General features: G+C 37.1%; 3 protein-coding genes across 14 annotated transcripts; 1 reads left to right on the top strand and 2 right to left on the bottom strand.

The window, feature by feature from the left end:
* Positions 1-1,157: 1,157 nt before the first annotated feature.
* LOC140759844 (serine/arginine-rich splicing factor RSZ21-like) lies at positions 1,158-7,102 on the bottom strand. 12 transcript variants are annotated; one of them, XR_012104279.1, is made up of 7 exons: positions 6,965-7,102; positions 5,582-5,708; positions 4,732-4,820; positions 3,400-3,616; positions 2,929-3,042; positions 2,712-2,839; positions 1,158-2,555 (listed from the first exon to the last, which is right to left on the bottom strand). XR_012104279.1 is itself a non-coding variant. In XM_073096500.1 (6 exons), the coding sequence occupies exons 1-6, from the start codon at positions 7,080-7,082 to the stop codon at positions 2,800-2,802; spliced, it is 705 nt and encodes a 234-aa protein (XP_072952601.1). In that variant the 5' UTR covers positions 7,083-7,102; the 3' UTR covers positions 1,158-2,799. The 12 variants fall into 12 exon arrangements, 8 of the variants coding, with proteins under 8 accessions (XP_072952601.1, XP_072952603.1, XP_072952602.1 ...); XR_012104280.1 differs by having other exon boundaries at positions 2,741-2,839; XR_012104281.1 differs by having other exon boundaries at positions 2,712-2,824.
* Positions 7,103-7,954: 852 nt separating this feature from the next.
* On the bottom strand, positions 7,955-13,740 carry LOC140760505 (uncharacterized). Its single transcript, XM_073097488.1, has 7 exons — positions 13,341-13,740; positions 12,634-12,696; positions 12,299-12,435; positions 11,366-11,403; positions 11,211-11,259; positions 10,388-10,552; positions 7,955-8,596 (listed from the first exon to the last, which is right to left on the bottom strand). The coding sequence occupies exons 1-7, from the start codon at positions 13,697-13,699 to the stop codon at positions 8,427-8,429; spliced, it is 981 nt and encodes a 326-aa protein (XP_072953589.1). The 5' UTR covers positions 13,700-13,740; the 3' UTR covers positions 7,955-8,426.
* Positions 13,741-19,792: 6,052 nt separating this feature from the next.
* LOC140759926 (probable alpha,alpha-trehalose-phosphate synthase [UDP-forming] 9) lies at positions 19,793-24,241 on the top strand. Its single transcript, XM_073096638.1, has 3 exons — positions 19,793-22,077; positions 22,617-22,890; positions 23,428-24,241. Exons 1-3 carry the CDS (start codon positions 20,102-20,104, stop codon positions 23,743-23,745), a joined length of 2,568 nt encoding a protein of 855 aa, XP_072952739.1. The 5' UTR covers positions 19,793-20,101; the 3' UTR covers positions 23,746-24,241.
* The last annotated feature ends 1,553 nt before the right edge of the window (positions 24,242-25,794 follow it).

Here is a 25,794-nt window from a genome sequence, read left to right as displayed (position 1 = left end):
AAATTTACCAAAATACCCTAAATTTTTCAAGGGTATTTTAGTCTTTTTGCCGATCACGGTGAAAGATTTTTAATAATTTAAGTGTGATGTGGAAAAGATTTGGATTCCAAGTTCTAAACTTCCATAGAATTTGAAGAGTTTCTGATCAAACTAGACATCCTCATAAATTTATTTATTCAAATGGTCCAACTTTTTTTTTTGATTTTTTTTAATAAAAAAAACATAAGAGATCTATGTTAGATATTGTCAAATTTATTAACTAATATTACCTTTTGAGATCCGAATCCATTTTGAATCAGATTCCACCTCAAGGCAATGCATCATGCTTGAATTGAATAATTTCACTAATTCAGAGCAAGCTTATTTGGAGCTCCAGCTCGAGTTGCTTGACAAACATAGCCAAAAACCTATTTTAAATCAAGGCTAATTTGAGATTAGATCAAGCTTGAATCGAACTTGTATTATTATATATTAAATATATAATAATATAACTAGAGTCTAATAGAGCCAGCTTGATCATTGTGTGCAAAGAATATGATATCCTCGCAACTCTCTTCATGCAATCGTCATCCTCTATTTAACTAATCCATGCATTAAGGTTTAATGATATCATCTTCTCGTATGTGCATATGCATGATATCACATGGTACAAGGTATGGAGACATGAAGAACAAAATGAATAGAAAGGGAAGATACCTTATGGTAGGGGCATCATATAGAAAGATATTCTCATGCATGTGTCACTAGGCATCAGGTAAACCATCATTACATCATAAACCATCTCTAAACCATCCTATATAGGCTATAGCATCATCATAGGTCATGCTAATCTTGTGCTAAGTGAAGGCAAGTGAAGCCATCAGATGCGCAGCACGCTTTTGCTATTCGACAACACACCAATGCATTAAGCATTTGATAGCCTAAAAGAAAATGCTGTAAGATTTGAATGAGCATTATCAGAGCAGTCAAATTCCTAGGATCGATATGAATCCCTGGGATTCCCACTTAGCATTATGAATCCACCACACTATAGAGCAAAGATAATATTTGTCAATATTCAAGAAGACCAACCATGACATGATCTCAAATCCTAGCCAATTAAAGACACCACAAACTAGCAAAGATTCTTGCTGGCATCCCAGCAATTTCTATGAAGATAAATACAGGCAAACACATTAATCGCTATATGTCATTTATGAGTCACAAAAGTTCATAGAGATAATACAAATGGTAAAGGCGCAACATCAAAAGAACAGGAGACAAGAGATTAAACGAATACATAGGATAACATAAAAAAGATTGCTGTTAGAAGTGATATATTTCATAAGTTTGCTCAAAAAGTTGATGCACTTTGTAAAAGAAATAACGCGATCCTGAAATAACAAATGACATTAGACAAGCCAAAGCACTTTCTCCACACACATGTAAAGGGGAAAAGAAAAGAAAAAAAACAAAAAGTCCTTCAGATAAGCCTAGTAGAGGTATTGTCGCAGTAGTGGTTATTACTCAATCTCCACTATCTCATTAAGGGAAAGAACAAACTTTCACATGTGAGTTCATGTTAGAGAAGCTGGATTGAAATGTCTAGCAATGTCAAATTAAATGGAGAGTAGCAACCTGAAATAAAAATGTCTAACAAAAAGTACCTGAGGATAGATAAATACTAATGGACACTGTTACAGATTAATAGAAGCTCAAGCAGATTAACTGTTCCAGAACCTGAAATCGAATAAAATCGTGATCTCGAATGCATTAGGGAAAACTATATAACTAATGAGAACTTTTGGTTACTCCTGGTTAATGGCTTAAGAAATGGGGAAGAGAAGAAGGAAAAAAGGAAATAATGATTACCCCGACACTGCCGATTTATCTCAAATGTTCAACTAGAGTAACCAGACATATTTAACCCTGGAATGCATGTAATGAGGTTCTTGTTTTCCTCACCTTGACTTGTGAGAGAGCAACAGCGCAGCAGATTTGTCTATAAAGAAAGTGAGGTGGCCAACAGTTTGAGAAGACATTCGATCAGAAGCTCTTTAAACCTTACGAAGATCATAATAAGATGACTAATGCTTTTCTGAAGATGCAGCACCACAGCCACAGAATGTCAAGCAGAGAGATGCATGCAGTCAAGAAGCGAGGAAGATATTCTTGCATGTGATGAAGTTCTTGTTTTCCTCACCTTGACTTGTGAAAGAGCAACAGCACAGCAGATTTGTCTATAAAGAAAGTGGATTGGCTAACAGTTCGAGAAGACATTCGATCAGAAGCTCTTTAAACCTTACGAAGATCATAATAAGATGACTAGTGCTTTTCTGAAGATGCAGCACCACAGCCACAGAATGTCAAGCAGAGAGATGCATGCAGTCAAGAAGCAAGGAAGATATTCTTGCTTTGTTTGAAGGCAGCAGGCTAGCATGAGCAAAGAACACAACCATGTAGACTATAACCATAAAGGCAATTGAGCAAGACCATGCCTTTCGACAGCCACGTAGAGTAATAACCAAATGCAACCGAACGCCGTAGTAGGGCAAGTCGTTAAAGCAGGACCATGCCTTTTCAACACAAAAAAGAAGAAGATATGTATCTTAGTTACACAGCTCATCCTTGTTATAAGCTTCCCTACTTCCTAAATGTTCAAATATTTAAAATATATAGAATTTTATGAAGGCCAAGCATAACAAAACAGATATAGATTTAAGAAACTTAACCAAATTGAAGCAGTCATTGTATCACCCACATAGAAACATGGCTCATAGCCATCAGAACCAAAAGAGCATAGCAGGAACCATATACTTTTCAGCTTCTGCTCCGGCGGCTATATCTGGCAGCAGAACTCCTGAACAAAAATCATATAATAGTAAGTTGTCTCATATGATATGTATACCAGGACAACACTGTTCTAAAGTAAGAATGAATTAGCTTTACCCGTTAGTATAAGGAGATTCTTCCCGACGATATGGTGGCGACTTGCTGTAGCTGCGCCCACGAGGAGGCGACACACTGCGATGCCTCGGAGAGCGAACACGAGGAGAATAGCTTCTAGCAGTGGAATTTGCTACTAAATCAGATGTAAACTCCAGTGACAGAAATATGAATCACAACTGGATTACACAACACTAAATCATGAAATGGCCATGTTTATCTAGTGAGTAAAGAGGGGAACCTCAATCTCTTATCTCAGGGAAATATTGTTTAATTGATCAGTCAACATATGTAAATCCACCAAAGGGTGTTTGGATTGCAGAACATATACTACATTTCATGTCATGGAGAATTGGCATCAGTGGCTAAGATATAACAACAATAAAAATGAGATTGTTAATCATGAATGAAACTGTTGATGGACTATGTAATGATTGACCAAAATGGAACTACAAAATGGTGAAACTTAATTACCTTCTTCCATAGCTTGGACTCCTGCGATATCCAGGACTGCGGCTATGGCGCCTTCCGCTTCCTAAACCTCCAGGGCCAATCCGCAAGTGGCATTCACGAGCAAAATGACCATGCTCACCACACTCATAGCACTTCATATCAGAGCTTGCTTGATGATCACGATCACGACCTCTATTACTAGAGTTATGAGACAACTCAACTCTCCATCCATTTTTACCTATTAGATGACAATCCAGACAATTTGGATTTTGGCGCATGAAGCAGGTTTTGCAATAATATATTCTAAAAGCTAACATGCATCATTGTCGGAAGTAGCATAAAGATACAGCGTAATTAAGGAGGCTCAAGCAAATCAGCATTTTTCCATCAGAAATTTATTACATGAAATATCTAAGCACAATTAGGATAAGGAATCTATTGCACCCATTATTTAACAATTAACATGCTACTCATAAGGATCTATTGTATATTGCAGCATCCAATGTGATGAAAAGTGCATGTAGTATGCAAGCAGTCACTCAGTTGCATTTGCATACTGCCTATGTGTAATGGGTGCACATAGGCAGTATGCGAGTGCATATGCAAGTGCCTATGCTATTTAGCAGTAAAATATATTAATTCTTTTTATAAATACAAAATATATATCATATTAAAATTATGTTCGTAATAAGCCAATGTGTAAATATACTAAATAACATATAGTGAACCATTTCATATGCAGACAAATGAGTGAATAATGCAACCAATTATCACGTTTGAAAACGTGTATTCACAATAGACCGTTTAGTGGGTTAAGAGATTTGTGAGTAATTAGGAATTTAAAGGCTTTCGAATAGGTTTTTTTTCCCTACATAAAGCACTGGTATAGTCGGGGTCTATCAGTATAAAAAGTCAACCTCACATCCATTAAGGAGCCCGACCTGCCTAAGGAGGCCCACGAATACCAAATATGCAGCTCCAAATACCAACAAGGTGGCTCGTCTGCATTATATAGACCATGTGGGGTGGCCTATGGACCACCACCACCTTGGCGGCTGGCTAGACCGCTTTTCGAAACATTGGTAGCATCCAATCTTTCCTGAGGTGGTGCAAATGACAACTTTTGGTGCTTCATTGGGATTTTTTTATCATATATCTTCACTAGCACCTTCCAGCCATGAAGACACCTGTTGCATGAGTTCATAACAACATTGTGGTTCTCCAGAACAAAGCACTTATATTGGATTTATACATTTCCAAACAGAGAATGCCGAGATCATTTTTTTTTCACAGAAAAAAAGTATCTCACTGGATTCTGAAATTACATACAAAAAGAGCATATTTTTTACCTACCATCCAATTCACGGATTGCATCCTGTGCATCCCTCCTATCGTCAAAGTCAATAAAAGCAAAACCTGGTGGCTTTCTAGCAACCCATACACTGCATAAAGAAAACAAAGACAGCAAACTGATCACATAAATAACTACATAGGCAAACTCCTTTTTCGAACATATGAAGCAACTGACAGGCAAAACTTCATTGTTGTTGAATTCTCGTTATACATTCATCTCTCTCTAGGAATAGTTTAAGCAAGATATCAGTGTTTATATCTGTAAGATGCAGAAATAAATGCTCCATTTAACAAACTAGTCAGTCAAAAAATTGGGACCAAGACCATCTCAGCAGAAGGCATCTTATGATTTATGCAGTATGTAATGAACAAGAAAGAATATCCCATTTACTAGCACAAATGAATCTTTCTGATATATACAAGTGATAAGGAAGGCAATGAGTATCATATATGTAAAACCCAGATTCTTTGAATTATCTTAACATCATCTAAACCTTCTTCAGAGAAAACAAGGTCTGCACAAGTCAAGGTAAAGAAGGCTCCTAGAAGAATTGACACATTTTTAGTTTTGACTGTGAATCTCACAACAATTACATATCACGCCACAATCACCTAATAAAAGCAAAATCAGACAGCATAGAAGCTTGCCATTGAAAATACATAAGCCAAATTGGTTGGTACAGTTGTCCATATTAGCCAAGTTCAATGGTTATATACCTCCCACAGAGCAATATTCAGCTGTGGGCTTCCTCAAACCAATAGTAATTTCAAATAATCCACAGAAATGGAATTCTTGATGAAGAGATATATGCACCAAGAAGACTAACATATGAAATAGGAAAAGAGCTACCGTGAAGAGTAAACACATTCTGCATATTCAGCCTTACTTTCGTAAAACCCCAAAAGCCCGAAATTCATCTTCAAGTTCCCTTGCTGTAGCTCGTGGATCCAAATTGCCGATGTAAAGACGAGCCATTCTGGATAACTACCAACCAACTTCAGTAGGTCAGGCAATTAACTATTCAAATGTTATTGCAAAAAAGAAGAAGAAAAAAGAGACAACAATAATGTAGTAACCAGCTATCCACCTGTTATACTTAACAATCAGTCACACCTAAAAACTTTTGGTGAAGACAATATTGAAGCTGCCTACCAATGACTTTAGTAGATATAGAGCAGAGTTGTAATTGTGAAAAGATATTTGTGCCAATAGTTTTCTTGTAGTCATATATGGTTCAGGGAAGATTACAGATCTTTTTAACACAATTGCCACTGAAAACTTTTAAAATATCATAATTGCCATTACATTTTTTTTAAATATCAAAATTGCAATTAAAATGTGTTGCTCTTTCATAATTGCCATTATAGTTAGCTTTTAACAGAATATTCTTGATAGTCTATTATTAAAGTTAACAAACACATATAAATACCCTTCCTCATTTTAAGCTTAGAATGTAAAATATTTATCAACATTTTTTTATGGCATAAAAAAAGATATTTATCACTGAACTATGGTATTGGTATAATATGAATAGCTTTTAAATGATTAAATAATTTATACAAGCGCAAAATAGTGTTTTGCAAATCTGAGGTTTAAAAAATGGGATAACATTCTTGAAGGAGCACAATGATTTCGTAGCAATTATGATACGTTGAAGAATATAGTGGGAATTGTGTAAAAATCCCAAGATTATAACTCGGTGTTATCTCTTATTCTATGTTTCAATCTAATCCTAAACGGAGGGAGAAAATAAATACTTCACCTCGTGATGATCAACTGGCTTAAAGTCCAGAGTGCATTAAATTGGCAATTTTGTAATCCTCTTACTTCAAATCCATTATCTTCTATAAAGCACCTACCCTTTCTTTCCCATTATATCCATACACAAAAGATGGCCAATCTCACTCCAAGCTAACATTTTTTTCCTCATTGTAGAATCCTAAAGAAATCAAAACACAAACCAAATCCTAACGTACTATTGGGTGACTATCAAATCGAAAGGAGCCGTAACTGTCTCAAAAGTTCTACTGCAACCGATGCTAATCATTCAAAGGAAATGGCAAAAAAGAAATCCATGGATCAACTGAGTCCGAATGAAGATTTGGAACAAAAGGCCAAGTAAGATAACGTCCGACCCTCTAGGGTTCGATGCGGCGCGAGACTAAGAGACTCAACGTCGAAGAAACCACAAGGAAACGCACAAAGGAGGTAGATCAAAGAACCGATCCTTACCTCGGGGGAGAGGAGGAAGACCTTTCGATCGCGGAGCTCTACGCGAGTGATCAAAATCGGCGGCGACAGAGACGAGCTCTTTCGATGATCTACGAATGTGCGGGAGACGGAAGTACATCGCACAGTTCAAACCCTGTACTTTTTAATTCACTCCAGTGGATTTTCTAAACTAAGTTACAATCGTCAATTAATTATTAACGAAAATGTGAAAAAAAAAATTAATTGTTCTTATTGAGGATAATATGAATAGTTTGGTTATCTAGCAAATTCTTATGGTAAGAAGAATTTGTCAGTTGTAATTTAGTCTCAACCTAGAGTTTAAATTTAAATTCAAACGTGTAAATTAAAATTGAGCTAAATTTCCTAGAAGAATGCATGGAAAGTTTTAAGGCCAAACTATGCCAAAATTATTCTCCTTGAATTTAATTTTATGCAACGGTTAGTTTTTAAGTCAAAGCCACTAGTCAACGCAATTTTCTTTTTTAAAGTTTTTGCCCAAATTAGAGTTTTTTTTTACGGAAACAAACTAGCTCGGTTCTAATTTATTTTTACCAAAATATATTACTCCTCAAATTTATTATCAAATAAAATTTAATTTACTGTAATCCTAATTAAAACGTTGAACTAATTAATATTTTATCTCTGAATAAAAACGCTAATCCATTCAGCGTTTTTGTCTGATCCTAAAACACTGAATTGATCGACATTTTATATATATAAATCTCTTTCGATAGTTAAAAAAAATAATTATCTAACACGTAAACTTTCTTTTCCCTATTACAAATAACATTTGAATTTGAACAAACATATAAATCAGCAAATAGACAACATGGTTTATATTCTCCTTTGATTCTCTCCAACTTTTCTATCCCATGCACACATTGACCATAACAGAGAACTCTATCTCACCGCTAGAACTGCAAATTAACTGACTTATCAAATTGGCGAGTATATCAAGAGCCTGAGGCAGAGCAAAGCAGACTATGAAAATTGCAGTTTAATACATACTGAAAAAGCTCTTCAGATATAACCTTAAATATCAAAATTTTGTCATATAAAGGGAGTTTTGTAATCCATAGTAAAGAGATACATAAGCTCATCTGACTAGCTCATCTGATAAGGAGAGATGGTAGCAAATACCTCAATCTACTGAATGAAATATCAACAGAAGGACAAGCCAAGCCAAGGCTAGCTTGAGCATAAAAGGTGCCAAAGTATAGACAGGACTCTGGTTAAACACCTGCTTCAAATGCTGCATTGAGATTCAAAGAGTAGCTTAAGCTCCGACCAGGAATGTATTAATGTAAGCTCCGTTGCTTAAATAGTTAGGCATGAGCAGTCTCTTATTTGATTCACAGTAGCATCCTTGGCTGTCATAACTCATCGTTGTACACAAAATCATATCCAAACTTGAATTCCAATTAGTAGCATCAATAAACTAATCAAGTGATAACTCCGAAGCTCAGCATCCACTGACAGAATAATCTCTGACCATTAAGATCTCATTGCAGAGCTTCTTGGGGACTTGCTCCAAACTATTCCCTTCTTGCCATGCTTGTCCCACTGACACTCCAGGTCCAGCATGACGTATATAAAAAACCAACTGATCACTGAATGGCCAAGGATGTTTTACTAATAATGACACAAAAGAGGAACAGAGGAGTTAATGTGTAGACTAAAGAGAAGAAAGAAAAGAAAAGAAGAAAAAAAAAACACTACACTGGAGAAGAAGATTGAATGATACTTCATTTTATCATGTCTCGGACAAACTACAGAAAAATAGTTCATAAACTTAATTTCAAGCTTAATCTAGCATTCTACATTATTACCAAGCCTTTCTCGCTAAAACTTTAAGAAGAAAAAATTGCTCTCGGAGAATGTTTTAGCCTGTAAATATGACTGCAGTTGATGTGGAACTGAAAGTTCAAAATTCTACTGCTTCAGATTGAGACAGCTAATTTTCTTTTTCCTTAAATAAGTTAAAGTTCATGCAATGTAGATATCTACTTCACTAAGTTGATTATTAGATGCATCATACAATGATACAGCAAACAGTAGAAGCATTATATATACTCAAAATATAAACAAAAGGATGCTTAGTTTCCTTGGCAACAAGGTACCACCGACTAAGCGATACACAAAGGAAAATGTTGGGCAAGTATCACTCGTTCACACCTTATTTTAATGGGATTTGTGCAGCAGAATTAAGATAATAGTACAGAGCTAGTAGGTAAAGTACTCGACAATAATCTTGATGAGTATAATCACAATACGAAATAGTGTAATACCAGACAATCAGCAGGTCAGGTTAGGAGCAAATGAAGTTATAATGAAATGTGTAAGTTACTACAAGAAAAGATATTTTGATTCATCAACAAAAGAATTATTCAACCTAAGTAACTAACTATGAAAACAAGCACACATGTGTGTTTGTCCTAAATCTGAAGATTATATCTAAAGAGAACTTTACAATCGAACTTCAGCATGCTCTTTTTATTCCAAAAGTACTCTATTGATCCACCTACATTTACGTTTGCTAGATATGTCTCATACAATAGAATCATGATTTGACACTCACCTTGTCATCCTGGTGTAGTGTATCTTGTCAAAAGATAAGGAATATGATGTGCAGACCTTTTTAGGGATAATTTCACATTAACTATCACTTTTGTTCACATTCATCTGAACTTTTTTTTTATACATATAGATCCTTTGAATTATTGGATATCTCCTAAAACTCTCTTTATGTTATGTTTTTATTATCTTTTTTATTTATAAGTTGATTATTTAGGAAGACAAAAGGAGAACTTTAATGTATTAAAAAACTGTTGCCCTCTCAAATAAACATGATATCTTCCTCTAACCGGCTGCAGCTTCCCAGATGCCAGTCAACCATAATATATCTAATAATTTAGCCCTATAACTTTGATACATATCACATCATCATGAAATAAATTATTAAAATTTGGAGCAATGTTACCTACGAGACCCATTCTTTTAAAAAACTTCCGCCTTACCACCTAGGCTCCAGTCTTAGATAGAATACAACCAAGCTCAACTTAGGTCCAATCTAAGTGACCGCCTTAACATCTCATATCATATTTAATATGTAAATTGACTTCAAAATTCAAAATTATTATACATGTTGATGAATTAGTGGATTTGAATAGCTTATTATAGTTCTTAACAAGAATACATTAGTATATTGTTTAGATTGTAGGTATTAATTTTATTTTCTTCCCTAACTATTATTTCTTTTATTTGTTTATTTATTAACCGTCTTGAATCTCGGCACCTGCCTAGTGCCTAGGTGCCTTGTCAGCCCGTCTACCGCCTATGGTCTTTTAAAACCTTGACGAGACCTAAAGACCACCAACAATTGATTTTCAAATATAAACGCTCAATAAGACAATTACTACTTACCTGGCAATGGGAATCCCTTTGGAAAGATCTCAGGATCGAAAAGCCCATCACCAAATTCATATGCCAAATCACATGGCTGTTCAGTAGACATTACTTCAACAGCCTGTTTCACCTTGAAGTACAATGGGCAGGATGAAGTAGCCAAACCAAAAGGAATTGATCCTCCTGAAGAAGAAAGTAACTGGTTTTATTGTTCTCCCAGAACAATTATAAAAAGCAAATTAGATCAATCATCAGAGAAAAGATATGAATTCCACAACTCATTAGAGAAGGAAAACTAACTAAAAGAATTAAAATTTTGATTTCAAAAACAATCAGAGGTCTAAATGTAAGCATGTGCCTCCCTGCCTTTTCCTCTCCCTCTAATTATATAAATAACACCATATTACGCCAAGTTTAGAATGCAATAAATCAGCAAGCTCCTAGATAAATTTGCACACCAGTCCAGTAAGTTCCCAGTTATGATTTAGTTAAGATCACAATATCAAGTTCATAACAATAATACATGACGATTTTTCTGGTTGCAAGAATTTCAGAAAAATATTCCAAACCCATACATATATTCTCTTCATCTATTATAATGTGCAAGTAACACTTAGGACAGTTGCTGAGAACAAAATATATTCTAGCATGATTCCAGCAAGTCATCTTATTCTTGGGATAAAACAGAAACAACATTATGTTGAAATCACATGAAGTATCTTTACTATCTTTCTGATGTTATTTTGATAAAAAAAGAATAAAATCAAATGACAAGCAAGCAGTCCAGTTAAGACAAATGACAAGGCATCGTATATGTATGTATAGGTACAAAAAAATTTACCAACTATTATTCGTCCATAAGTGCCCCCATCTTTGCCACGGAAAATAATCTGTGCAAAAATAGTCCGAATTACAAAGTTGCAAATCATGCAATAAATTGCAAGTATGAAAAGTAAAGGCAAGACCAAAGCATCTGTAAATATCTTTGAAAAAAACCTTCTTGAAGTCATTTAACCAAGGAATTGGCAAAGGACCTGTTCCAATAAAAAAAAAAGGTTAGTAAATATTATAGGTTTTATACGGAGTAGAAACAACAAGATGGAAAAGACAACTCATTAAGAATAAATAACAGAAGACCATACATAAAGATTGGTCATGAAATCCAAAAAAACATAGCTTATCCATAAGATGATTTGATAAATTTGGCAAGTGAAAAATTTTAATTCATTACATCATCAGCATTAACATTTAAAATGATGATGACCAGAAAAAGGAGTTTTTTTTATAATTGGTAATGGCCATCTGACACATTGAAAGCTATAGCTTCTATAATTTTCCAAGTACAACAAGAAGAAATAAGTTAAACCAGATATTCTAAGCAGTCCCTTTCTTATCATTAATGACTGCAAGTATCATATGTTCCCTTAGTTTGATTAAAATAGTCACCAACCACCTCAAGAAATTTCCTCTAGTTCCCCCACTCTTATCCTCTTCAACCTGAGGATCCATTTGAGACCAGCATTAGGCACAAAATAAAGATGACATCTGCCATTGTTGCTAGAACATTTGCTAGCAAGGAGGGTGTCAATGTGTTGTACGATGCTGAAAAGTAAGCAACCTCACAGTGACCCTTCTTGCAATCCTAAAGATGGCTAGATCAATACCATTTTTAAAAGTTTAGAAAGAGCAGATATAATTAAGATTAGTCACTTCATCACACTCTGAAAACAAATCGATCACATTAAACTTAATGGTTACCTTATTGTTAATATGTATGAAGCACAGTCCAAGTTTATTTTAACAATCTGAATACAATTGGTGTCAAACTCAACTAGGATTCACATATTACAAAAGGTTCGGCTATTTCTAACTATTTCAATATTAAAATAAATAGTCAAATTTATACCACAGAAATTCTAGGAAAATCACCTTTGCTTGTTCGACAATTCCAAACTTCTGATGCACTTGACTTGTCACTCAACGATAACAAAGGGGATGAACTTTGCTTTGCCAACTTTACATCTTGATAGCGCATCCCAGCTAATTCCCAAGCCCTGCTTACAAGTCTGCATGAAAAGAATCATTTGCACCAATTTTCCAACAAAATATTCACATATTGCGATACTAGTATCATTATAACAAAATAGAAATTTAAATTCTGAACATGTACTGATCTTGCACATCTTGAAAAGAAAATGAATGAGAACATCATGGTACTACTGCAAAGCACCATAATATTGGTCCACAGAGACATCAGAAATCACCTTGCTTTTACAGTAGAAAGCAGCCGATGCCTTCTTTCTTCAGGTATATCTCCAATCTTCTTCCTGCAAAACAAAATTTGTTGAAGAAACAAAAGTATGAAAGAGCCATTTCCTTGTAATAGTATCGTTTAAGGATTAATCGATGTAGGAGGCATGTACCAACAAAAGCTACGAGTACAAGAATCATAAGAATTCACTGTCATTCAAAAATGCACTATATGACATAATGAAGATTTTACCCTAACTTATTTATTTGTGTTTTCTTTCATTCTATCTAAATATAAGTTCGTACAGAGACACACTCCACTAACTTCATGACTGAATGGTTCCGAGAAAAGAAAAAATTATATGGCTAAACACAGAGAATGGAAGACGTATAGTCTATTAATATAGCAATGATCACCGGTATATCTGGATGCAAGTAATAGCAGAATGGTACATGACAAAGTTCAGTAACTTTAATCAGTTGACAAATGAGTAAAACAAATACGGGGAGAAGTCCAATGAGTTGGAAAGTTATGCCTAGTTTACCCTACTAGGTTTTTGCTCCATTGCCTCTTTTCTCTATTCGGGCATTCCTAAAACCCCATAAGAACGAGCAAGATCATGCCTTTATGCCATACCACACAATATTCCGTACCGGAAGTATCACATTTTCAAATTAAATCATCAACTCGAACCAATATCCAACTCATCCTAGAGCTCACCACAGATAGGAAGCAGGGTTATACGAAGCGGGATCGATTGGAACGAGCTCCTTCGGCGGATCGAGAAAGCTGACCACGTCTTGCTCGTCGAGATAAGCTCTCCTCCCACCAAGTAGAAGCTCGTAAGGCTTATCATCCCAAGGCGACAAGCCCTCTCCACCCGTCTCTCTCAAGGAAGCTTCGATCGCTCGCCCACGCAGGGCGGTCTTCCTCCGGAGCTCCGGCGAACGGGGGAGAGGAGGAAACCTCGAGTGATAAGTACAGCCTTCGAACCGTAACCCTAAACCTAAACCTAGTTTGAGGGGTTTCGATTGGATTTGGGGAAGGAGGGTCGGGAGCGCAGCGACGCCGGAGGCCATCTCGGGCCTCGGGGGAGGTTTAAGGATAGAAAGAAGACGAACACTCTGACGCGGGTTTGGATGCCAAAACTATGACCCGGATTACTATCGGATCGGGTTCGTTAATGGGTATCGGATCGATTGATATACCGTACCACATCTTGTATTCTTTGAGATGAAGAATTATAAGATAGTTGTTATTTTTAATGGTTATTTTGGAACCAATTCTACATGGGTTCCATTTTATTTCATTTGGAATTAATTTCACTGTTTGAAATAATAATAATAATAATTGAAATATTTAGAATGAGGTAGAAATTTATCTTATTAATTTATTTTATTTTTCTATTTTCACCCTAATACTTAACTCGAATGGTAAAATAATTTCATGTCGGACTTCAAATAATTTGGATTAACATATTCAAATAACAAATTTAGAGAAACTAAAATTTTAAGTAAGTTGAAAAAGTTATAGATTTGGGTTTTCCAAACAGGGTGTAAAGCAACTTAAACCAAAGAATAGAACAAGAAATAAAAATGAGAGCAATTTTGCTCTCTCTTTTCTACTAGATTGGACCAGGAGGTCCATGTTCTTTAAAGCCCATATGATCACCTGGGAATAGTTTCTTCACAAGGCCTTTTATCATATAAGCAATAATGTAAGCTGAATTTGGACTAGAAAATTCCAACTTGTAGAAACCTGCATATTTGGATCAACATGTTTTAGTTGTTATAGCTTTGATCTGATTCTAGAAGTATATATGATTTTTTTTTTTACTTTCTAGACCACATCCGTCTAGGGTTTCTATTTTACAACATTCTAGTTAAGTTTTTACAGTAGTTGACGAGTTACCATAGTATCATAATAAAAATCCAGAGTATATTTAGATTTTTTTTCACATCTGTCTATACTTTAAAATATAAAGTATTCACTTATTTACGTGAGCTCCTTGAAAGTGAGGCAGAAAGTTATTATTTAAAGACAAACCGAGATTTATTGCAAGCCGACCTATCTAAATCTAGACGCACTACAGATAAGTGTGATTGATACGTTGACACGTATCAGATAGCTTTTGTTTATACTCAAAAAAGAGATACATTAGGGTTATCGAGAACTTTAGTGGACACAGTGAAGCCATCAAATACCTGCGATCGATACACTAATATGTGTCCCATAATATCCGCACGCGCCAGAGAGAAGGGAAAGCCAGCTTTTGACCCTCTAATTTGATCATTCATCCCATCATCTTTTAAGACATTTTCAATCCTCTACACTTAGACTTAGCCCAACACTTGTCCTATAGCTTTGTCTTTTTTTGATTAATTAGGACTTTGGGGTGCCAGGAATCTCAAGCTATTATTGGTGGTCTTGCATGGAGACCTCTCTATTTTCTTCTCATAATCTCATCCTATCTCATGGAAGTTGTTTTCAACCACAATTACTTTAGATATGTTTCATAGTATCCCTCCTCTCCCACCTTCTCCCTTCCTTTTCTCATGTCCTTATCCCTTTCTTTTACCTATTCTTGGTTGCTGTTTCGGGTCCAAGTGCTCCAGGACTTGGATTCTTCCTCTTGTGTCCTTTTTCTTTTTCTTTTTCTTCTTCTTCTTCCTCTTGTTACTATTAGTTACTATTAGTTACTATTAATTGCTTCTTGTCCTTTTATTGTGGAGAAGGCTCCAGGAAACCCTAACTGTTGAAGTTTTCCATATTAATGTTTCTCCTTTCACTAGAATGTCAAGTTTTTTTTAATCAAACTAGCACTGTCCTACATTTTATTTATAAAAAGTTGACCACACCACAAATTTAATATTAAAACAAGTCTATTTAACTATAGTTGTCGGTAAAACACTAAACTTATTAGTAATTTATCTAGCAGAGGAACTATTAACAAGTTTCATCATCTTATTATGAGATAAAATCGTTGATTTGATTTGTGTTTCATGTGTGACCACTAAGAATAGCAAAACAAAGGGAATAACTTAGTTGAAGTAGTTATCATTTTATCTAAAAAATAAATTAGTTTACTCAAATAAATTGCTGGTATAAGACCCCTACTTATATATATATATATATATATATATATATATATATTAAATTATATATATATATATATATATATATTAAATTAGTTGGTATTTTCATGTAAAATTAAAATGTTGAATTCTTCAACATTTTACTAATAGCTATAGTAAAACAAATTTCTTTTGATATTAAATTTATGGTGTAGTCTATTTTGATAAATAAAATTTGAGTTTCTAGATATCAACAAAGTTGAATTTGAATAAGAACGTAACATCAATAAAACAAGTTAATATTTTTTAGTTCGAAACTACCGAAGGTCAAATGTGAGAAAGGTCCATGCATACTAAAACCTACGAGGGAATGAAATATATATTAATTTCCTATTAAAATTACAAAGTACATAAAATTCGTCAAGATTTGATACTAAGTTAGATAACCGGTTTATACCGTAAAATGTTAGGTAGCGAATCAACCAATGCATATTATGTCTTTTAAAAAAGACAAGTCCTCCATATTTATCTCTTTCTATAGTCATTGTTGAGTTCTTTCCATGCTTCTTCCTTTATTTTATGTTTTTGTTTCTCATCTTTCTATAGTCATTGTTTGCATTGACTTAGTCCTACTACCACAAACACCTATCCCATGGATAGGGTTTGGAAAAGTGGTGACCAAAACCCCACCTATTCCAATGCACACTAACTCCTAATTCAACCCATTTGAATAAAGAAGCCAATCCAATCCATCACCTGATCATCGTTATCCTTCACGTCTCTAATCTTAGGTAACTGGTCAACTTATTATTAAAATCTTCCATTTTAGAAGTGGGATGAGTGAGATGTGTGCTGCCAATGAGAAGGACAGTTCATGAGGAGTTCTGGAGAATATCTTCTGAGAGATTTGTATAAAATCTATTCTACTTCTTTTTTGCTAGCTTTATGATGCTTTTTGGTTGGTTGTTGGCTTGAATTTTTTTTCAAAAAATAATGTTGATTTTATGTGTTGTTTTAGAGATGGGAAAATGAAAATATTAAGGGTTAGATAGTTATTTAATTTTCTTTTTCATGTTAATATCATCGTAGAGGTAAGAAATATTAAATAGTTGAGAGAGTTAAACGCGTTAAATAAAAATTAATAAGAAGATTTTTTTTTTGCTTGTTTATTTATTTATTTATTTTTGGCGTGTATAAGTTGATAGATAAAAGATATCAGTATAAGGAAATAGAGACTCTATATGAAGGTAGAAATAAAGATATAAGCATTATTTTAGAATCTTTATCTCTCATTTTATATAATATTTACCATTGGCATCGGTAGTCATCTTTGTAGCTTTTCTTGGCATTTCGTATAATTATGAGTGTTTGGGTTTGCAATGGTAATGATACAGTTGTTAGACGGTAGGCTCTTGTGTATAGGGGTGTAAACGAGTCAAGCCTGAGTGAGTCTACTCCGACTTAGACTTGGCTTGAAATTAATTTCAAGCCTTAGAATTCTGTCCAGGCTCAGCTCAACTCAACTCGAGTCAAGTCCGAGCCAACTTACCGTTACCGAAGGAGGAGAAGCCGACTTGTCGTCATCCAAAGAGGAGAAGCTAGTTCGAAGGAGTAGGAAGACGAGGTTTGTCGTTGCCAAAGGAGGACAAGGAGGAGTTTGGCGAAGAAGGATGAGGCAGCACCGCGGCAGCTTGAGGAAGACGAGCACATGTGTGGAAGGAGGAGGAAAAGGAGGCGGGTTAGGGATTTGAGAGATGTCAAATGTGAGATTTAGGAATTAGAGTTTTGTGAGAAACTTTTTTATACGAGCCGCTCGTTTATTTTGACAGTCCTATTTGTGTCTGCTACCTCGTCAGGATCCGAGAGATTTTTCTCTAGAAAATAATAATAAATATTTTTTCGATAGTACATCGATAATAATAAAATCAAAATATATATATATATATAAACTATGCCTTAGAGAATTGGAAAATTCAATTGGTATTGGTAATCGGTGAGTGTCCAATTCAGGCATCTATGGTTTCTTAAGATAATAAAAGGCACAAAGTTATGTCTCCATTATGGCATTACAGACCCAAAGTAATTGGGGGCGGCATATTTGTTTTCCAAGGCAAGTCACCCCCCTTGCAATCTTCTTGTTGACATGCCATTGGGCCACGTATAATCCCACGATGCCGACGTGGGCCCTTTCCAGCCACGTCATTGGCAAAATATATCCCCTTTTCTCTTTTTAATTTATTTTTTTTTTATTTTTATTTTTTTCCTTTACCTCCAATGCAAGTCTTTCACCCTAACTCGTTTGCATGGTTAGGTAGCTTATCCTACTGTGGTGGATACCAATCCTTTTCTTCATCTGGGATATTATTATTATCCTTTTCTTTTCTATTGAATGCGTGGATAGCATATGGATAACCTTCTTTAATACTTTGAAGTTAATCACATATACTGACAAGTTTTTGGCAACATGCCCTCAGTATTACGTCTCTAATGCCAATTATGCCCTAATCTAATATTTTTTATTTTATTCCCTAATCGTAATCTTCTCCTTAGAGAGCACTCCAAGTTTTCGGACCTTTTACAATTTAATTATAATTAATTTTTTAATCCGATGCTATTATTAATTAAAAAATAAAATATAATTAAGTCGCAAACAAAGTTAACATCATCTTTCTAAGGGATCTATCTCTTGATTACATTATTTGCCACAAAAAAATCTTTTTAACTATAATAATTGCTATTATATTATTTAAAGTATCGTAATTTGTAATCAAATCGTTGGGCCATTTAAAAACAATTTCACTCTAGTATATTAAAAGAGTGATCGAGAAATATTTAAGGGGTCAATGTATAAAAATAAAATAATCGAGGGTGTCTTTATGAAGATGGGCAATGATTCGGGGGTATATATGTAATTAACAAATTATCCTGCTAATAATCCGTAACGTTTTTATTCTAGATAAAGTGGGTCCCAGATTGGCGCCGACATGGCAGCTAAGGTGGGGCCCGCACGTCGCGAAGAAGTCTGGAAGCGGATAAACGATCCCATCGCTTCTCTATCCGGTCAACCGCGGCTTGTGACGGTTTACGTCAGCAGACGTCACCTCTCCCTGAACGCCAACGTGGCATCCATACGAGGTCGGAGCGGGAGCGGGGCCCCCCCCCCCCCCCGAGGAAGCGCGGAACCCACCATCATCCGAGCGTCCGCATAGAAATTCCTCCGCGAGGAGACGAACTCCCCGTTCGATCTCCACCTCCGGATACGTGGAGCCATCCCAACTGGAGTCAAGGTTGGCGGTCGACGTCGGCTCGATCGAGTGGGCCCCGTCAAAGGTCCCCCTCTTGTGGCCACGTATGATCACAGGGCCACGTGTCGGGTAGCTGGCCGAGAAGGATGGTATGTGCCGTGTCGTGCGGTCTCGTGCTCCGTGGTATTTATTTTGGCCAGCTGGAGCGTATCCAGTAGGGCTGTAGGGGGGGTGACCGGGAGGGGCCGTGGGGGGTTCACCGGCATGTGTCTTTAGACCGACTTCCGAGAAGCTTCCATTTTCTCCTTAGGACGAAACTGGCCCATAAAAGCAATGGATTCCTCATTTCTCTCGACTAAAATAGATTCGTAAACCAAAAGATGTTAATAAAAGCATTTTAAAGATGAGTTTTAACAGTCACGCTTAATTATCATTTTAATTTGCTATCATAAAAAAGAATGCCGTTGTTACTTGAACGAGAAATTCATACATACGCAGGCATCGGATACCTTTCTCCTCCTCCTCCTCCTCCTCCTCCAGATAGTTCACCACTATGGGAAGCATATACCCCTACAATCTTATCCAATTCATCTTTCGATTTTATCTCGAATTTATTTGGAGACGGCAAGCTTTGTTCTTATCTTATCCTCGTTCTCTCCGTTACGGACACCCGTAATCCCGTAATGGGGGAACAGGAAGGACAACGAGCACGTGATTTGAATGGAACATCCGGTCCCCATTTTTTTTTTTTTTTTCAAATCCTATCCCATCCTCCCCCTCTGCCTAAATGGCAAATCCGTCATTTTAGGTGGATATATCATCCGGATAAAACCACCGTCTATTCCCGGTAGTCCCATGGCTTGATATACAACCTCCTCTTTCGCGAGTTTTATCTCCCCTATTCGTCTTTCTCTCTCCGTTATCCGTCTCTCTTTGTCCATCCTCCCTCTCCGGCGTCTGTTTATTCGACGGCGCAGCGATATTCCGGATAAAGTTTATCGGGGTATTATTCCAAACTGGTAGAAGTTTTAACCGAATCGAATCCACCATTTTTAAACACCCCCACATGCTCTCGCCTTCCTCCTTCCTCCTCTTCGTCTGCAACACCCACCGATAACTCTGAACCCTAACCCGGAACGCGCCAGCGCAGGAAGAAGACGAGATGCCTTCTCTCTCGTGCGCGAACCTTCTGGAACTCGCTGCGGCCGCCGAGGCTGACTTACCGGCGGCGTCGCCGCGGAGCGCCGCTGCGCGGCTACCCCGCGTGATGACGCTCCCCGGCGTCTTGGGCCCCGACTCCCCTACTTCGCCCGCTCCGGTGACGCGGCGCATCGTTGTCGCCCATTTCCTCCCTCTCCGCTCCGCCCCTGACCCCGGTTCCCCTTCCGGCCTCTCCTTCTCCTTCGATACCGACGCGCTCCCGTTCCAGCTCCGCTCTGGCGTCCCCTCTCCAGTGATCCACGTCGGCGCCCTCCCGCCTGCTGCAGCCGTAGCAGTCGCCAACGTCGACCCCTCTATTCTCGACGAGCTCTCCCACCTCCTCTTCTCCCGCTTCTCCTGCGTGCCCGTTTTCATTCCCCCAGACCTCCACTCCCGCTTCTATCACGGCTTCTGCAAACACTACTTATGGCCTCTCCTCCACTACCTCCTCCCCCTAAACCCTAGCTCCCTTGGTGGCCTCCCCTTTGACCGATCTCTCTACCGCTCCTTCCTCTCGGCGAACAAGCTCTACGCCGACTGCATCACCGAAGTCCTCAACCCCGATGACGACCTCGTCTGGATCCACGACTACCATCTCCTCGCCTTGCCCACCTTTCTCCGGAGGCGATTCCCAAGGGTAAAGCTCGGATTTTTCCTCCATTCCCCTTTCCCCTCTTCGGAAATCTTTCGCACAATTCCCATTCGCGAAGACCTCCTTCGTGCGCTGCTCAATGCTGACATTGTCGGGTTTCATACCTTCGATTACGCTCGCCATTTCCTCTCTTCTTGTTCGCGATTATTGGGCTTGGGTTACCAGTCTAAGAGGGGGTATATTGGGATCGAGTATTACGGGAGGACAATTACTGTGAAGATTTTGCCGGTGGGAATTGATATGGGTCAGCTCAGATCTGTTGTCGCGTCACCCGAGACGGCCGCCAAGGTCCGGGAGCTCATGGAGACGTATAAAGGTCGCACCTTGTTGCTTGGGGTAGATGATGTGGATCTTTTTAAGGGGATCGGGTTAAAGTTTTTGGCGATGGAGCAGTTACTAGAGGAACATCAAGAGCTGCGGGGCCGGGTGGTGCTAATTCAGATAGCGAACCCGGCGAGGAGCCAGGGGAGGGATGTGCAAGAGGTCCAGGATGAGATCCGATCAATTGGAAAAAGGATCAATGAGCGGTTCGGACGGCCAGGTTATGAGCCTGTTGTGCTGATTGACCAACCCATGGCGACCTATGAGAAGGTTGCTTTCTACTCTGTCGCAGAATGCTGCGTTGTCAATGCAGTGAGGGACGGGCTCAACCGGATCCCCTACATCTATACGGTGTGCAGGCAGGAGAGCCCGGTATTTGATGGAATGCCAAAGAAGAGCATCATTGTGCTGTCAGAGTTCATTGGTTGCTCCCCATCGTTGAGTGGCGCTATTCGGGTCAATCCATGGAATATTGATGCAGTGGCAGAAGCGATTAACTCGGCAGTGGCGATGCCAGAGGCAGAGAAGCAGTTGCGGCATGAGAAGCACTATAAGTATGTCAGCTTGCATGATGTCACTTATTGGGCGAGGTCACTAGATCAGGACTTGCAGCGGGCCTGCAAGGACCATTACCTCAGGAGATGCTGGGGGATTGGGTTTGGAATGAGCTTCCGGGTTGTTGCTCTGGGTCCTAATTTTAGGAAGCTGTCTGTGGAGTACATAGTGTCGGCATACCGGAAGATGAGCAGTAGACTCATTTTACTGGATTACGATGGAACGATGACGCCACAGGCTTCTATCGACAAAACACCAAGCAATGAAGTCATTTCTCTTTTGAATGGCTTGTGTGCTGATCCGAAGAATATAGTTTTCGTTGTCAGTGGGAGACGAAAGGATGAGTTGAGCAAATGGTTTGCTCCATGTGAGAAGCTAGGAATTGCCGCAGAGCATGGCTACTTTACAAGGTAAATATATGCTTCTTTTTTGTTGGATTATTATTCTTAATTGTGTGATATGTTTGAAGAAATGTTAACTAAGAGGAGACACATTTGAATTTTGGTGAAATTGTACTCTTTAAATAAGAAGAATGTGATCGTGTGGAAATGCGGCAACTGCATGATTCAAAGTTTCAAATCATATTTTTGCTTTCTTATAGAAATTAGATGGTAAGTGCCATAATCTTGCTGTAGTATGGTAATCTGTTGTATAGTAGGTATAAAGAAAGAAGAGAAGCTGGAAGATAGGAGTGATAGGTGACTGTTACTACTAACAGGCACACTTGTAAAAAATTCCAAGTTGATCTGATAGATAGTATTTAGTGTATTTATAAGAGTACTAAGATACTAAGAAGGAAGTAATCTTTGTTTGTTCAAACTGTGATTGACAATAAACAAACACCATTAAAATTATCATGATATGTGATGCTAAAGAATATCTGTATATAGGGATATGTCTATCAGCTCCTAGGCTTGTTGTTTCTAAGAAATGGTTGTGTTTTTTGCAGGTGGAGTAGGGATTCCCCTTGGGAGTCATGCAAGTTACCTGTGAACTTTGATTGGAAAAAGATTGCAGATCCTGTGATGAGGCTTTACACAGAGGCAACTGATGGATCTTCCATCGAACCTAAGGAGAGTGCATTAGTATGGCATCATCAGGAGGCTGATCCGGATTTTGGATCATGCCAGGCAAAAGAACTCCTTGATCACCTTGAGAGTGTGCTTGCTAATGAACCTGTTGTTGTTAAAAGGGGCCAACATATTGTTGAAGTGAACCCTCAAGTAAGTAGGATGTGATTTTAGCTGTTTTGAACTTACTACCAAATTGTGTTTTTCTTGATCATACAGAAGACCTCTGTTATACATCCACAATTTGTTATGTTCAAGTAGACATAGCTTTCAAGCTAAAGGGGCTTGACTAGGATTGAGTTCTAGAAGATGTATGCCCACCCAGCGTTCAAGTGACATTTACTGTCCCATGATCTGTTTTCATATCGAAGCAAGTCATGTATCCTGCGTTATGCATGTACTAGAGTTGCAATCTTAATAGAATCAGAGGCACTGCCGAACCAGGATTATCTATACATCACAAAATCCGATTTAACTCGAGCTTAAGCCTACATGTCATTATCTCATGTCAACCCAACTCAGCTTATATCTTTATTCCATTTGTGGTACAGTTCACATTGATTCCTAATCTGATACCTTACATTGGTTCACTTCCTTGTGTCCACTTATTCGTTTACTCCTGGAGGATTTGTCTTCTCTTCTCATATTTCATGTTAGTACTGTTTGAGTCATACTTTGCTTATTGTGCAGGGAATAAGCAAAGGTGTGGTGGTGGAGAATCTTATCTCAACCGTGTTGAGCAGAAAGCCACCAGACTTCATTCTTTGCATTGGAGATGATCGGTCAGATGAAGACATGTTTGAGAGCGTCCTAAGCTCGACAAATAATCCTTCATTTTTATCAACTGCAGAGGTCTTTGCTTGTACAGTTGGTAAGAAGCCAAGCATGGCAAAGTATTATCTTGATGACTCAGTTGATGTTATAAAGATGCTCCAAGGCCTCGCCAGTGCATCATCACAACGACCCAGACTAGCACAGTTTCACGTATCCTTCGAAGATTCCTTCTGAAAGAACTATAAGTGCAATTTCTTGGTCCGGTAGATTCAAGCATTATCCCCTCACTAAGGTTTAGTGAAGATCGACCGGTAAAGTTGAAGCTGATGACGCCACTCGCATGACGTTATGCTGAACAGAATGGTAATGAATCTGGTGACTACTGGGAGTATATATGGCAAGGGTGAGGAACACATAATAAAGATTTAGTTCATGCAATACTAGAATAGCAATTACACACAAGACAACTGGCTTTCCATACTAGTCCTTTCAGTTTGTATATAGATATATCTATATATCTATCTATCCATATATATATCAAAGCTTTTCTTTCCTTTTGTAGATAATGGACACAGACATATGATCAGCGCATTTGATGTTTTTATTCTCATACCTGAATGTTCTGTTACTGCTTAGCATCTTGCAACCTTCTCTGTCTGGTCTAACTTACTGTTATCAATTTGTTTGTGAACAATGTACTTGTGAGGAGCAATTTTTTGGATATTATTAACTGAGGGATCCACTTGAATGTGTCCTGCTTTCTAAGTTTCTAGTGTTTTAGTTTACAAAGTATGCAGAAAATATCTTTGTTATCTCGTTTAAATTGTTTTGAGCTTTGATAAATGTATTTCTTACTACTGGAAGTCATTTTATTTAAATTGGAAATTACGAGGAATATGGACTTTCTTTTGAGTTTTTGATCACATTAGCCCTTCGCTAAACTTTATAAACTGAGTTAGACTCATCCCAAACTTCAGAAAAAGAGTCTAATATTATCATATCAACACCTGTGCCATTAATACAATGAATTGATTGGTCTTTTACTTAGAAGACGAACTTGAACTAGACGAATCCAGCATTTTATTTATTATACAAGCATTAGCATATCTTAGAAAAAAACTACTATCCAGTGAACTGGGAAAAATAGATCTCTTACAGTTGACTCTATCCAACAAAAAGCAGAACACCTCTGAATCATCCAAGATTGACGCCGGCATTTATGTTGCCTGCCTCCTAATCCTTATCTTCTTATTTAGTCCTCGGTCAAATATAAATTCCATTTTTGGTCAGTGAAATATTATAGATCCATGAAAGCTAATTACCTTCTTAGCATTGGCACCCAGTCTACTTCAGCTTCTGGGCCTTTGAGGAATAGAATGAGCTTAAGAAACTTTGGCACTAATTGTGAAACTCTTACAGCAGCTTGTTTTTAATAATTATTTTGACCTTTTCATAATGAGAAGAATTGTGTTCAAGGGTTGAACTTGAGACATTATCTACTATTATGGTTATTCTAATTCTTTATAAATTATTCTAGTGTTCAGTTGTATATTAATATAGTGTCGTTTATAATAAATAGACAAGAAAATAATAATAGAAAAATAGGAGAGAGATTAAAATAATAATCACTTGAAGTAATATCCTTAGTAAATATAAAAATATTAGATGTAAGATAAAAAAATGAGAGAAGTAGGAATTATTATACCGATATAAATCTAAGTGGTTGTTTATTTATTATACCAGTATAATAGTAAAATAATGCGAATGATATATATGTTCATATTTAATTTAACTAAACTTAAACAAAATTAAATAAACTAAATGAGTTAGGATAAAAAAGATTAATCATGAGTTTATAAAGATGTGATATATGTCCAATGGATCTCTATTTATGATTATTTATAGATCTTATCAAGAGAGATCCTAACATAATTAGAGATCACTATCACACACTTTGATTCCATATTAAATGCAAATGGGACAATGTGGCATTGGAATGCATGTGATTGCCATGTAGTTGTTGGATAGAAACAACTAAGAGTTCAATGATTTGGAAAGCAAATAAAAACTCCCACAAGTTATTAAATGAGAGTTAGAAATGCATGGCTTTGCTTTAGAGTGGCTTAAAAGAATTGAGTGTAGAAAAAAGAGGAGAAAATAAAAAATAAAAAATTTATATCTTATATTTTGCTTTTATTATTATTACTGATAGCCATTAATAATAGATTAGAGAATATTGCATTCCTTTCTTTTAGAATAAGAAAAATTAAAAAAAAAATATCC

This window comes from Typha angustifolia, chromosome 5 (assembly GCF_048772165.1).
Source record: "Typha angustifolia cultivar Huaian chromosome 5, ASM4877216v1, whole genome shotgun sequence".
Lineage (NCBI taxonomy): Eukaryota > Viridiplantae > Streptophyta > Magnoliopsida > Poales > Typhaceae > Typha > Typha angustifolia.
The sequence above is the reverse complement of the archived record's forward strand: the minus strand, read 5'-3'. Positions and strand labels throughout refer to the sequence as shown.